This window comes from Octopus sinensis, linkage group LG27, assembly GCF_006345805.1.
Source record: "Octopus sinensis linkage group LG27, ASM634580v1, whole genome shotgun sequence".
Lineage (NCBI taxonomy): Eukaryota > Metazoa > Mollusca > Cephalopoda > Octopoda > Octopodidae > Octopus > Octopus sinensis.
In genome coordinates, this window is record NC_043023.1 from 16,383,987 (window position 1) to 16,397,005 (window position 13,019).

At 39.4% G+C, this 13,019-nt stretch overlaps 5 protein-coding genes across 24 annotated transcripts in view; 3 read left to right on the forward strand and 2 right to left on the reverse strand.

The window, feature by feature from the left end:
* The window catches only part of LOC115225116, a 384,942-nt gene that overhangs the window by 222,927 nt on the left and 148,996 nt on the right, over positions 1 to 13,019 (forward strand). The gene's annotated exons all lie outside the window — the stretch shown is intronic.
* Positions 1 to 13,019, reverse strand: part of LOC115225115 — a 396,737-nt gene that overhangs the window by 173,246 nt on the left and 210,472 nt on the right. The gene's annotated exons all lie outside the window — the stretch shown is intronic.
* Positions 2,263 to 2,640, reverse strand: LOC115225122 (histone H2B, gonadal-like). The gene has a single exon (XM_029796074.1). The coding sequence runs from the start codon at positions 2,638 to 2,640 to the stop codon at positions 2,263 to 2,265; it is 378 nt and encodes a 125-aa protein (XP_029651934.1).
* LOC115225125 (histone H2A-like) lies at positions 2,886 to 3,296 on the forward strand. Its single transcript, XM_029796076.2, has one exon. It carries the CDS (start codon positions 2,915 to 2,917, stop codon positions 3,290 to 3,292), a length of 378 nt encoding a protein of 125 aa, XP_029651936.1. The 5' UTR covers positions 2,886 to 2,914; the 3' UTR covers positions 3,293 to 3,296.
* Positions 7,539 to 10,830, forward strand: LOC115225136 (histone H4). The gene is made up of 2 exons (XM_029796090.2): positions 7,539 to 8,005; positions 10,783 to 10,830. Exon 1 carries the CDS (start codon positions 7,597 to 7,599, stop codon positions 7,906 to 7,908), a length of 312 nt encoding a protein of 103 aa, XP_029651950.1. The 5' UTR covers positions 7,539 to 7,596; the 3' UTR covers positions 7,909 to 8,005; positions 10,783 to 10,830.

Below are 13,019 nucleotides of genomic sequence, written 5' to 3' on the forward strand. Positions count from 1 at the left end.
AGATAACTGAACTTTTTACTCGGTGTATGTGTATATGTATGTATATTACTTCAAAAGTTCCCGCAAGCCCATATGTAAAAAAAAAAAAAAATTTTTTTACGGAAATCGACGGAAAGGTCTACAAGAGACGAAAGATCGCCGGTGAATTTTTCTTTGCCTCTGCCGAGTAATCGGTTCTTACACTTTTTTACCGCTATTAGACGACTTTTTGTTTTGGTGGCCGGGTGTTAAGCTTATTAACTCGTAAAGGTAAGTAAGTATTATTGTACATCTTTACGTGTGAAAGATAATGGGTGTGTGCGAGCGTGTTCACTCACATGATCGTGAAAAGCAGACGATATTCAGTATACAGTAGTCCCTCGTCGCTATATCACGGTTTACGATTCCTCCGTGGTGTTCTGTATTTATAAATAGTATATTCAAATATTTAAAAATATATACAGTAGTTTCTACTTCGGATTTTCACCTAACGCGGGACTTTTTGGAACGTAACACCTGCGATAGCCGAGGGGTTATTGTATTGGTGAGGACGAAGCCCCGGCTGCTGCGGAGAACAAAAACTTTAATGAAATTTTATATATAAAAAGTAAGGTTGTGTGTCTGTCTACTACGATTTAGATTCCTAACTACTCCCACATTTTGCGGTGCAGTGTAACCAAAACCGGGTATCTTATAGTCGTGATTCATATCGAGCCCTTCTGGGTGTTAGCGCGCGTCTACGATTTTTAAAATAATTTACCATCATTTTTTGCTATAACTCTCTAAAAATGCTTTATAGTTATTTCCCTTACAAACCCGAGCAACGCCGGACGATACTGCTAGTTTTATATGAATACCTTTCAATTCACACTCAATATTGAGCGTTTATGGGGAAGCAGGAAAAAATGTATTTGGAATGTCGCTCGGTTATTATTCATACGGGTCATCGCCGACCCAGCGACTTGATAACGTTCTTTTGGAGGCTTATATACCCGTGTCCCTAATGGCACGGAAGAATGTATACCGCTAGGTACATTGGCGCATTTTTTATGTTGTAAAACATTAAATATAGATCTTGTTAACTTTCCTTATTGGTGACTGAGAGAGAACTTGTAGTAATTAACCGAAAATATTAAGATAAGGAGGGTATCGGACGGGCGTGAGATATGCTAAAAACAACAGTTGTCTCTCACCATGGTACATGGGATCTTTTTAAAAGCATTTCCATATTTCAATGGAATACCCTTAAGCAGATAAGTAATTTATGTATTTCCTTCTCTTTGAACCACCTCGGAAAAGATTTTCCCCACAAATTTCTTTATAATAGTAATCTGTCGCTTGAAAAAAACCCCCCACATTTCCTAAAAGTCATGAGCAAAAGACTCGGATCTTGTGAATTTTTCCCGGTTGCTTTCATGCACATTTTTCTCTACTCTTTGCACCACCCTTAAAAAAGTTTTCATTTCTACATAAACCCCCGTTTTCGACTACGGATAATACCTCTGATTCATGTAAAATTTCAATATAAAAACTCCGTATTTTCTTTCCGCATAATTTGAAAAAAAAAATTGTATTATCCGTAGGCGAAAACGGCGCCTTTTTCTTTTTTCAATTAGCTCCCTCTCCAGACCGTTGTTTCTCCATGACCTGTTGGGTTTAGGGAAATCTTTAAAAAAATTGAGAAAACACTAAAAATCAGAGACGAAGAAGGTTGTCTGTTAGAAACAACAGCCTAATCTCCCTTTAATCACACTTTTTTGCATCTGAATAATTCTCTTAACATTAAAATTCGGTCGTCATTCCGCTGTTCAAATATGACGATTACAATCTAAATCTACCACACACCCATCATACTCCGTAGCAAAGTCTTAATACCTTCAGTCTGAAAGATGCAACTTACGGGGAGGACTGGTCATTGTTTCTAGCACATCCCAGGCTTGTCACTTGCATGGATGTATAATTTCAACGGTTGTAAAATAAAAATGTGTAGAAAACGAATATGAAAACAAAAATGCGCAGAAAGCAGACGTCGGAAAATTCACAACATCCAAACTTTTCCACTATTTAGGAAAATATTTAAAAAAATTTTATATAAATACCCCACCTGCTTCGACGTGTATAAATCACGTACCTTTACTTCCCCCAGTCCATTCTATGGCCGTTAACACCCTAACCCCAAAAACATGGATCGCAAATCGGCAGAAAATCTGAATTAACTTTCATGAGAATGTGGGTGGCCCTGAAAAGGACCGTTATTCTTCGATGAAGAGAAACTAAGCAGGTTTATTTGCTGCTAGTGTATTTGGTGACGGCCTTAGTACCCTCAGAGACGGCGTGTTTGGCCAACTCACCAGGAAGGAGAAGACGGACAGCAGTCTGCACCTCACGGCTACTGATGGTCGAACGTTTGTTGTAGTGAGCCAAGCGGCTGGATTCAGAAGCTATTCTTTCGAACAGATCGTTGACAAAACTGTTCATGATGGACATAGCTTTGCTGGAGATGCCAGTGTCCGGGTGGACTTGCTTCATCACTTTGTAGATGTAGATGGAATAACTTTCCTTCCTCTTCTTCTTACGTTTCTTGTCCCCGGCAGGGCGAGAGGTCTTGGCCTTGGAAGCCTTCTTGGCTCCTTTCGAAGCAGTTGCTGGTGCTGGTGGCATAATGTCACTTGCGAAAGCTACTCAGCAACCCTCGTCCACGCTATTTATAATTGACAAGTAGGCTCAGCCGAGCACCTTGCTGACGTTTCGCGCCAATCAATTTCATTGGTGGAATTTGACAGCCTTCTAATCACGTGACATAAACCCGCTCCTTTTTCGCTCGGCAGTTTGTGACTGCTGGAGCCTCCTGACTGCTATTTAAAGGCAAAAGCCGCCCTCTTTTTTAATTCTTTGGCCGTCTTCTTTGTTGAGAACTACTGTCGAACTTTGAAATATGTCTGGACGTGGTAAAGGAGGAAAAGTAAAGGGAAAGAGCAAGACCCGTTCGTCCCGTGCCGGACTTCAGTTCCCTGTCGGTCGTATCCACCGTCTTCTCCGTAAGGGAAATTATGCCCAACGTGTCGGTGCCGGAGCCCCAGTCTACTTGGCCGCTGTAATGGAATATTTGGCTGCTGAGGTGTTGGAATTGGCAGGAAATGCTGCCAGAGATAACAAGAAATCGAGAATCATTCCCCGTCACTTGCAGTTGGCCATCCGTAACGACGAAGAATTGAACAAACTTTTGTCCGGAGTGACCATCGCCCAGGGTGGTGTTCTTCCCAACATTCAGGCTGTTCTTCTGCCCAAGAAAACCCAGAAGGCTTCCAAGTAAATTAATTCGGTGGCATTTTTTGCTTTATCCGTATCAACGGCCCTTTTCAGGGCCTCTCACACTTTGCGTATTTGTCTTTTCTCGACTTAATATTTGCGATTTTTTCGTCTGAAGAATTTTTGGTACTACTTCAGAAGAGTGGTCCCAGTGCGCGCACTCGCGCTAGCTAGACGTGTCTAGTCGATCCTTTGTGTTTCTTATTTACTTTAATTCATTTTGTGTTTTATTTACTTTGTTTAGAAATAATTATTTATTTTGTGTTTTATTTACTTTGCTAGGATCGTCTCGTTACGAGTGGCTAGCGCGAGTGCGCGCACCAGGACCTCGTTATGTACTACCGAATTTTTGCATTTTTTCTCACGCAGGGGGAAACGATTGGTCTAGTCTCCAGAGATTCGCCACCCGCTTCCATAACATTAGCGTAACCAATATTTCGGAAATGGTAGCAGAGACGTCATTGTAATCAGCTGTTTTATCTTTACCAATTTACTAAATCTATTTTATGTGGACGTGATTCATCTTTACCAACGAATTGTTTATTTATGTACACTGTATTGTGTCTATACGCGTGTATTCTACCAGTGGCTGGGGTTGTTTCTCAGAATCTTTTCGGTTTGACCGGCAGTTTTTTTTCTAGCAGTGTCATATGAAATTGTCATCCATAATTATTACCCTAGTATCGATCTATTGCATTTCAATCTGTTTTAGGGCTAGGGTTTGGAGGGAAGGGTATCTTTTTTTTCTTCGGAATTGTAAGGGACCACAGAACGTTTTCACCTCACTAGACGTCATTGATTGGTTGAAAAAAAAACAAGTATCTTACAAACTGTAGAATTTTCTCAATAAAGCCAAGAGAAAAAGATGTTTTATGAACACATTCTACCAGTATACGAAGTTTAAAAGTGTTTAGTTACGTGGAAATTATTTTAAAAAGCTGCCGGTCAAACCGAAAAGATCCCCCCAAACCTGAAAAAATCCGCAAGCCTTCTATCATACTCTCAATTTTGATCAACTTGCTCCGCAGGGTCTCAGAGGAGATAGTGTTAGTTGAAGGCTACCAAACCTGCCATACACAGACAATTTCAGCTTTATATATATATATATACTAGCAGTGCTGCCAGGGTCTGTTTCGATCCTTTAGAATTGGAACTTTTGAAGTAAAAATTTCGCATTATTCTCTTTAAGTGAACATTTTTCTGGTTGAAATACACCGAAAAATGTCGATACAGCAGTGAAAAAATCGTAAGAAAATAGGGATTTTCATAGAAAAAAGCATTTTTTGATGTAAATAAATTTTGGTGTTAACATGGTCCGATTCGAATTTTTTCTTCTACGGAATGAAGAGCAAGCCTTCTATCATACTCTCAATTTTGGTCAACTTGCACCGCAGGGTCTCGGAGGAGATGGTGTTAGTTGAAGGCTACCAAACCTGCCACACAGACAACTTCAGCTTTATGTATCGACTTTTAACCACAACGGCACAAGGGAGACCACTCTGAATCTTAGCTGCCCTCGCTGTGTTCAAATTCCGTCGAGGTCGACTTTACCGTTCATCCCTTCGGGGTCGATTAAATAAGTACCAGTTACGCACTGGGGTCGATGCAATCGACTTAATCCCATTGTCCGTCCTTACTTGTCCCCTCTGTGTTTAGCCCTTTGTGGGTAATAAATAAATAGGTATCTCGGCTGCCGTTACGTTCTGAGTTCAAATTCCGCCGAGGTCGACAAATTAAGTACCTGTTACGCACTGGGGTCGATATAATCGACTTAATACCCATGTCTGTCCCCTGTGTTTAGCCCCTTGTGGGTAATAAAGAGCACTGTCATGCTTCAGAAGTGAAAGTCGTCAACTTCGTGTATTTACGTGGTCAGGTTTATACCTTCGTTAATTTACGTACCACCACGCTGTTAGGTTTATAAAACAATTGAAGTTCAGTTTAAAGTTTATAAATAAATACATTTCATTACATGGGCGAAGTTTCGTTTGTCGTAGCACACGTTTCCGTAAAAAACTTTTATTTTTTTACATATGGCTTTGCGGGAATATTTGAAGTAATGAGAGCGAAAGAGACTAAGAGAAAGCGATTGTATGACGAGGGAAGTTCTTTTGAAGTTACCGTCCAGGGGAAGCATTGATGTACATGTGTGTTTGATGGGGTGTGGGAGACAGAAAGTATGTTGTGTAAGTGAAGTGCTTCTGTTAGTGTGTGCGAAGAGACAGAGAGAGATAACTGAAATTTTTTACTCGGTGTATGTGTGTGTGTGTATGTATCTATGTATGTGTGTGTGTATGTATGTATGTATGGCCGATTCAGTGTAATTTTTTACTCGGTGTATGATATATGTGTGTATGTGTATGTATCTATGTATGTATGTATGGCCGATTCAGTGTTTACATTTTTTACGGAAATCGACGGAAACGTGTGCTACAACAAACGAAACTTCGCCCATTCCATGTTCTGTTTAAACTTTATAAATAAATATATTCTTGCATTATTCATTAGTTTTTAAAAAAGAAATCACACCAAATCTGCAAGGATTCTTTCTCTCCAAGTTTTAAATGAGACATTGCTGGCATAATTTCGTTATGAAAAAAGTTAAAAATGAAGGAAAGTGGGTGTTATAAATTAGAAATGTCTATTTTTGCAGATTAGCATTCCCCGTCGACTTGAAGCAGGCTATTCACGTGCTAAAAATAACAGCCAAATCTCCAAAACTGCGATAACAGAACGAAAGAAACCTGTAAACAACCTACTCACCTTTGCACATTCTTCTATCAGAAACCTCCCGCAGTAACGACAAAGTAAAGATATAAAAAAATAAGTGCGGAAATAACAAAAAATAACCAGCGCAAAACATCATATGCTTCTGGAACTGAAAATGTGCATTATAAGGGGAAAATCGGATGCCGGTCCCCACCCGTCAGGATCGTTTGCGCAAATCCTTTCTATTCATATTCGATTTCTACAATTACTGGATCTTTTCGGTTTAAACGGCAGCTTTTTTTAGTGGTGTCATATGAAATTATCACCCATAATTATGACCCTAGTATCGATCTATTGCATTTCAATCTGTTTTAGGGTTAGTGGGGAAAGGATATCATTTTCTCTTCAGAAATGTAAATAAACCCAATATGTTTCTTAAACGAGGGACATATTCATACGGCACAGAATGTTTCCTTACCTCAATAGAGTATCTCTATTATGATCATGGCGATTTTATATAAAATGAGACAATACAAGACAAACAAAAGACAAAGATGCTATATGAGGTCGCATAGAGTAAATATTAAAAATTTACTCAAATAATATGTATTTTATATATCGTTCTACAAACTTAGAACTTCGATTTAAACTGAAACAAAGCCACAGAAACACCGTTACCTCAATAGACGTCAGATTTATAAACACATTCCATCAGTATACGAAATTTAAAAGTTCTTAGTTACCTAGAAATTATGTTAAAAACTGCCGTTCAAACCGAAAAGCTGGAATTTCTCCTGTTTTCGCTATGGAGCGAGGATCTTAAGCATATCAAAGGTCGAAAGAGAATACTTAGGATACAATGTGGCGGCCCTAAAAAGGGCCATTTAAAATGCTGACAAAGCAACAGAGACTTAAGCCCTCTCGCCACGAATACGACGAGCAAGCTGGATGTCCTTGGGCATGATGGTCACTCTCTTAGCGTGGATAGCACACAAGTTGGTATCCTCGAAAAGACCAACCAAGTAAGCTTCGCTAGCCTCTTGAAGAGCCATCACGGCAGAACTCTGGAAACGAAGATCGGTCTTGAAGTCCTGGGCGATCTCACGGACAAGCCTCTGGAAAGGAAGCTTCCTGATGAGAAGTTCAGTGGATTTTTGGTAACGTCTGATCTCACGAAGAGCAACGGTACCAGGCCTGTAACGATGAGGTTTTTTCACACCGCCAGTGGCTGGGGCACTTTTCCTGGCTGCCTTGGTAGCCAGTTGCTTACGTGGGGCCTTTCCACCGGTGGATTTACGAGCAGTTTGCTTAGTACGAGCCATGTCGATGAGTCAACTAAAAATACAAAGGGGCCAACCGTCACACTTTATATAGTGACCGTTAAAGAAGGAAAGATCGGGCGGGAAGATGGTTTTCTTAGATTTACAAATGACAGCTGCCCGCCAAACCGACTGCTGCTGATGTGACACTTTTTCATTCGCGGCTTCAGAGCACGTGACCTATTTCTCGAGGTGTTTTCTGCTACGTCCGATTGAGTGTAAATATATTCTTCTACCTCGATTCAGAAATCATCATTTTTCACATTCGCAAGAAATAATCATGTCTGGACGTGGTAAAGGAGGAAAAGGATTGGGAAAAGGAGGCGCCAAGCGTCACAGGAAGGTGTTGAGAGATAACATCCAGGGTATCACCAAGCCCGCTATCCGTCGTCTTGCCCGTCGAGGTGGTGTCAAACGTATCTCTGGCCTGATCTACGAAGAGACCCGTGGTGTATTGAAGGTATTTCTGGAGAATGTCATCCGTGATGCCGTCACCTACACCGAGCATGCCAAGAGGAAGACCGTCACCGCTATGGATGTCGTCTATGCCCTGAAGAGACAAGGCAGAACTCTGTACGGATTCGGAGGTTAAGCTAAGAACCTTGAGCTTCTTTGAAACATACCGGCCCTTTTCAGGGCCACCCACTTTTTAATTTAAGTCAACTCTTCTAAATCGCGATGTGCTTCATCTTGTGTTGTCGGACGGAAGGAGAGTACAGCTGTCGTCTGAGTCAATCTTAAAAATTGACCCGCCTGGTTCCATGACGAACGAAGGTAAGCATTGCTTTCTCGTGATAGTAGCAGTTGCGAAAGAGGTTATATGGAAGACTAGAGTGAAAGGTATAATGGCAGACACTATGATATCTGGCACCGCCCTAACGGACTTTAGGTTCCATCTGAAAAGGAAGGTGGGGCTAGAGAAAAGGTGTCTGTATTCAAAAAAAGATGGATGCGTGTTGCACGGATGCTAGGTGTGAAAGGCCCTGCATGAACACGCCATGATCACTTACCAAAAGGTTTCAGTTTAAATAACAGGGCTCGTGGGGTCGGCTATCCTGTTCTTTTGACTTCATATGTCCGTCCCTTTTTGTTCTTGTGACTCATTCAATTTCATTTTCATTGTAAATGATCCATTCGATTTCACTGTAAATAGTTCCATTTCATGACCCCAAATCATTGTATTGTCCCCATCTATGTAAACCCTTATGGGTAATAAAGAAATAGCGGTTAAACCCGGTCAAATAAACAAAATAAAAATTTGTGTAATAGGTGTTAAAAAAACAACTTCCTCTAAACGAATATGAAAAAGAAAATGCGCGAACTAGGAGTTGGGGAGAGGCCTCGAAATTTCACATCTTCAGTCCACGGCCTTTAAACTAAGAAAAGAATAGTGTAATTGGTGTAAAACTACTTGTTCTAAACGATTATCAAGAACACACATGAATCATAAACTCCGTATTCTTGTACGTATTTCGGAAAAAAAAGGGTTAATATAGGGCGTAACAAATATCAGAAAATCAAAAAAAAAATGTGTGTAATAGGTGTAAAACAACTTCCTATGAACGAATATGAAAAAAAATTCGCGCACGCGAAAGGGGGGTGGGGGAGAGGCCTCGGAAAATTCACATCGGGAAGTTCCGAAAGCGTCTGAGGGGCTGACCCGGGCACCAAAACAAAAAAAAAATAGTGTAATATGTGTAAAACAACTTGCTCTAAACGAATATGAAAAAAAAATGCGCTCTCGAGAAAGAGGGGTGGGGGAGAGGCCTCGGAATATTTATATCGGGAATTTCCGAAAGCGTCTGAACCGGGCACAAAAACAAAAACAAAAACAGCGTAATAGGTGTAAAACAACTTGCTCTAAACGACTATCATGAAAAAAATGCGCGCTCGCGAAAGGGGGGTGGGGGAGAGGCTTCGGAAATTTCACATCTTCAGTCCACGGCCTTTAAACTAAGAAAAAATAGTGTAATTGGTGTAAAACTACTTGTTCTAAACGAGTATCAAGAACACACACTCACACATGAATCATAAACTCCGTATTTCGCAAAAAAAAAAATAAAGAGAAGAAATTCTGGAAAAAGTGAAGAAATGTTGGATCTCCGCCATGTGAATCAAAATACGTGTCAGAAACATCTTGAAATACTACAGAAATTATGTTACGAAAATGATAATGTATACATACCTCTTTGAGTGGTCCATCGATAATGATGATAAAGAAATGAGTTGGATTTGAACTCAGAATATTGACTAACACAACTACATACTACAAGACTCAAAATATTCAGCCAAGTCACCACCCTTTAACTAGCAATAATAATAACATCAATAACATAACAGCCAAAAGATTTATTTGTTCTGAAAATAACAATCATAGTAAATAAATATGTTCTTTAATATTCACATTCATGTGCACAGTTAAACACACTTACATACAAACAGTCACGCATGCATAATACAGAACGGAACACATAAATGAAGGATGCATTACTTAGTATATATTACATCTAGAGAATTTTGATTAATAAGTCAAATATGCAAATTATAAAGATAATTAATTGCTTTACTAAACAGTGTTGTAAAGGTGAAAAAATAAATTTGGGAAAAAAATACACGCCAAAACTAATTAATAAAGGATAATTAGGGAAGGATTGACACAAAATAATAATTTTTTCTGTCTCTTTTTTTCTGATAAATGCATCTTAATAAGGGAGAAGAATTGCATATATCTGAACTATTTCAAAGAAAAGCATAAATTTAATGTTTAAAATAGCTTTAACCAAAGAATGAGATCCAACATTTCTTCACTTTTTCCAGAATTTCTTCTCTTTATTTTTTTTTTTGCGAAATACGGAGTTTATGATTCATGTGTGAGTGTGTGTTCTTGATACTCGTTTAGAACAAGTAGTTTTACACCAATTACACTATTTTTTCTTAGTTTAAAGGCCGTGGACTGAAGATGTGAAATTTCCGAAGCCTCTCCCCCACCCCCCTTTCGCGAGCGCGCATTTTTTTCGTGATAGTCGTTTAGAGCAAGTTGTTTTACACATATTACACTATTTTTTTTTTGTTTTGGTGCCCGGGTCAGCTCCTCAGACGCTTTCGGAACTTCCCGATGTGAATTTTCCGAGGCCTCTCCCCCACCCCCCTTTCGCGTGCGCGAATTTTTTTTTTCATATTCGTTCATAGGAAGTTGTTTTACACCTATTACACACATTTTTTTTTCATTTTCTGATATTTGTTACGCCCTATATTAACCAAAAAAAGCACCCCTATCGCGAGCGCGCATCTTTTTCGTCATTCGTTTAGAGCAAGTAGTTTTACACAAATTTGTTTTTTTTTTGCTTTTTTGACCGGGTTTAACGCTTTAGTTTGACCGAAATAGCTTCTTCAAAACACCGGGCCTTTTCAGGGCCACCTACTTTTTAATTTAAGTCAACTCTTCTAAATCGCGATGTGCTTCTTCTGTGTTTAGACGTTAATTTGCAGCTACTGGTTTTCGAGGTGCCCCTTTGGGAAAGTTGGTGCACGCCCTTTTGGGGAGAAGGGTTATTTCACACCGAAGTGCGATCCTTTACCCTAAACAATTTACGTTTTATTATATCGTTGACGCGATTGCTGGTTCACAGGGACTAAGTAGATTTCTCTTTAGAAAGTCTAGTAACACTTGGGAGTAATATTTAAAAACTATTGAAAATGAAAATTAAATTTTGTGCCAGCTACGGAACAAAAAGTCTGCAGCCTCCAATAGAAATACGGGCGGGGTTTAATTTTTGGGTGTGTATTTCCCTGTCCTTGTTTAGGCCCCGTTAGTGGGTTTTGTTATTGCATAGTCATTCCATTATGCAGAAGACAATCGAAAAAGTTAGGAAGAATTGTAAAAGAAAAATGTTAGCGGTTCGGATGCAAGGTGAATTGGCAATCTTTCGTCTCTAGTAGACCTTTCCGTCGATTTCCGTAAAAAAATTTTTTTTTTTTACATATGGGCTTGCGGGAACTTTTGAAGTAATGAGAGCGAAAGAGATTAAGAGAAAGCGATTGTAAGACGAGGGAAGTTCTTTTGAAGTTACCGTGCATGGGAAGCATTGATGTACATGTGTGTGTGTGTGTTTGATGGGGTGTGGAAGACAGACAGTATGTTGTGTAAGTGAAGTGCTTCTGTTAGTGTGTGAAAGAAAGAGATAACTGAACTTTTTTACTCGGTGTATGTGTATATGTATGTATATTACTTCAAAAGTTCCCGCAAGCCCATATGTAAAAAAAAAAAAAAATTTTTTTACGGAAATCGACGGAAAGGTCTACAAGAGACGAAAGATCGCCGGTGAATTTTTCTTTGCCTCTGCCGAGTAATCGGTTCTTACACTTTTTTACCGCTATTAGACGACTTTTTGTTTTGGTGGCCGGGTGTTAAGCTTATTAACTCGTAAAGGTAAGTAAGTATTATTGTACATCTTTACGTGTGAAAGATAATGGGTGTGTGCGAGCGTGTTCACTCACATGATCGTGAAAAGCAGACGATATTCAGTATACAGTAGTCCCTCGTCGCTATATCACGGTTTACGATTCCTCCGTGGTGTTCTGTATTTATAAATAGTATATTCAAATATTTAAAAATATATACAGTAGTTTCTACTTCGGATTTTCACCTAACGCGGGACTTTTTGGAACGTAACACCTGCGATAGCCGAGGGGTTATTGTATTGGTGAGGACGAAGCCCCGGCTGCTGCGGAGAACAAAAACTTTAATGAAATTTTATATATAAAAAGTAAGGTTGTGTGTCTGTCTACTACGATTTAGATTCCTAACTACTCCCACATTTTGCGGTGCAGTGTAACCAAAACCGGGTATCTTATAGTCGTGATTCATATCGAGCCCTTCTGGGTGTTAGCGCGCGTCTACGATTTTTAAAATAATTTACCATCATTTTTTGCTATAACTCTCTAAAAATGCTTTATAGTTATTTCCCTTACAAACCCGAGCAACGCCGGACGATACTGCTAGTTTTATATGAATACCTTTCAATTCACACTCAATATTGAGCGTTTATGGGGAAGCAGGAAAAAATGTATTTGGAATGTCGCTCGGTTATTATTCATACGGGTCATCGCCGACCCAGCGACTTGATAACGTTCTTTTGGAGGCTTATATACCCGTGTCCCTAATGGCACGGAAGAATGTATACCGCTAGGTACATTGGCGCATTTTTTATGTTGTAAAACATTAAATATAGATCTTGTTAACTTTCCTTATTGGTGACTGAGAGAGAACTTGTAGTAATTAACCGAAAATATTAAGATAAGGAGGGTATCGGACGGGCGTGAGATATGCTAAAAACAACAGTTGTCTCTCACCATGGTACATGGGATCTTTTTAAAAGCATTTCCATATTTCAATGGAATACCCTTAAGCAGATAAGTAATTTATGTATTTCCTTCTCTTTGAACCACCTCGGAAAAGATTTTCCCCACAAATTTCTTTATAATAGTAATCTGTCGCTTGAAAAAAACCCCCCACATTTCCTAAAAGTCATGAGCAAAAGACTCGGATCTTGTGAATTTTTCCCGGTTGCTTTCATGCACATTTTTCTCTACTCTTTGCACCACCCTTAAAAAAGTTTTCATTTCTACATAAACCCCCGTTTTCGACTACGGATAATACCTCTGATTCATGTAAAATTTCAATATAAAAACTCCGTATTTTCT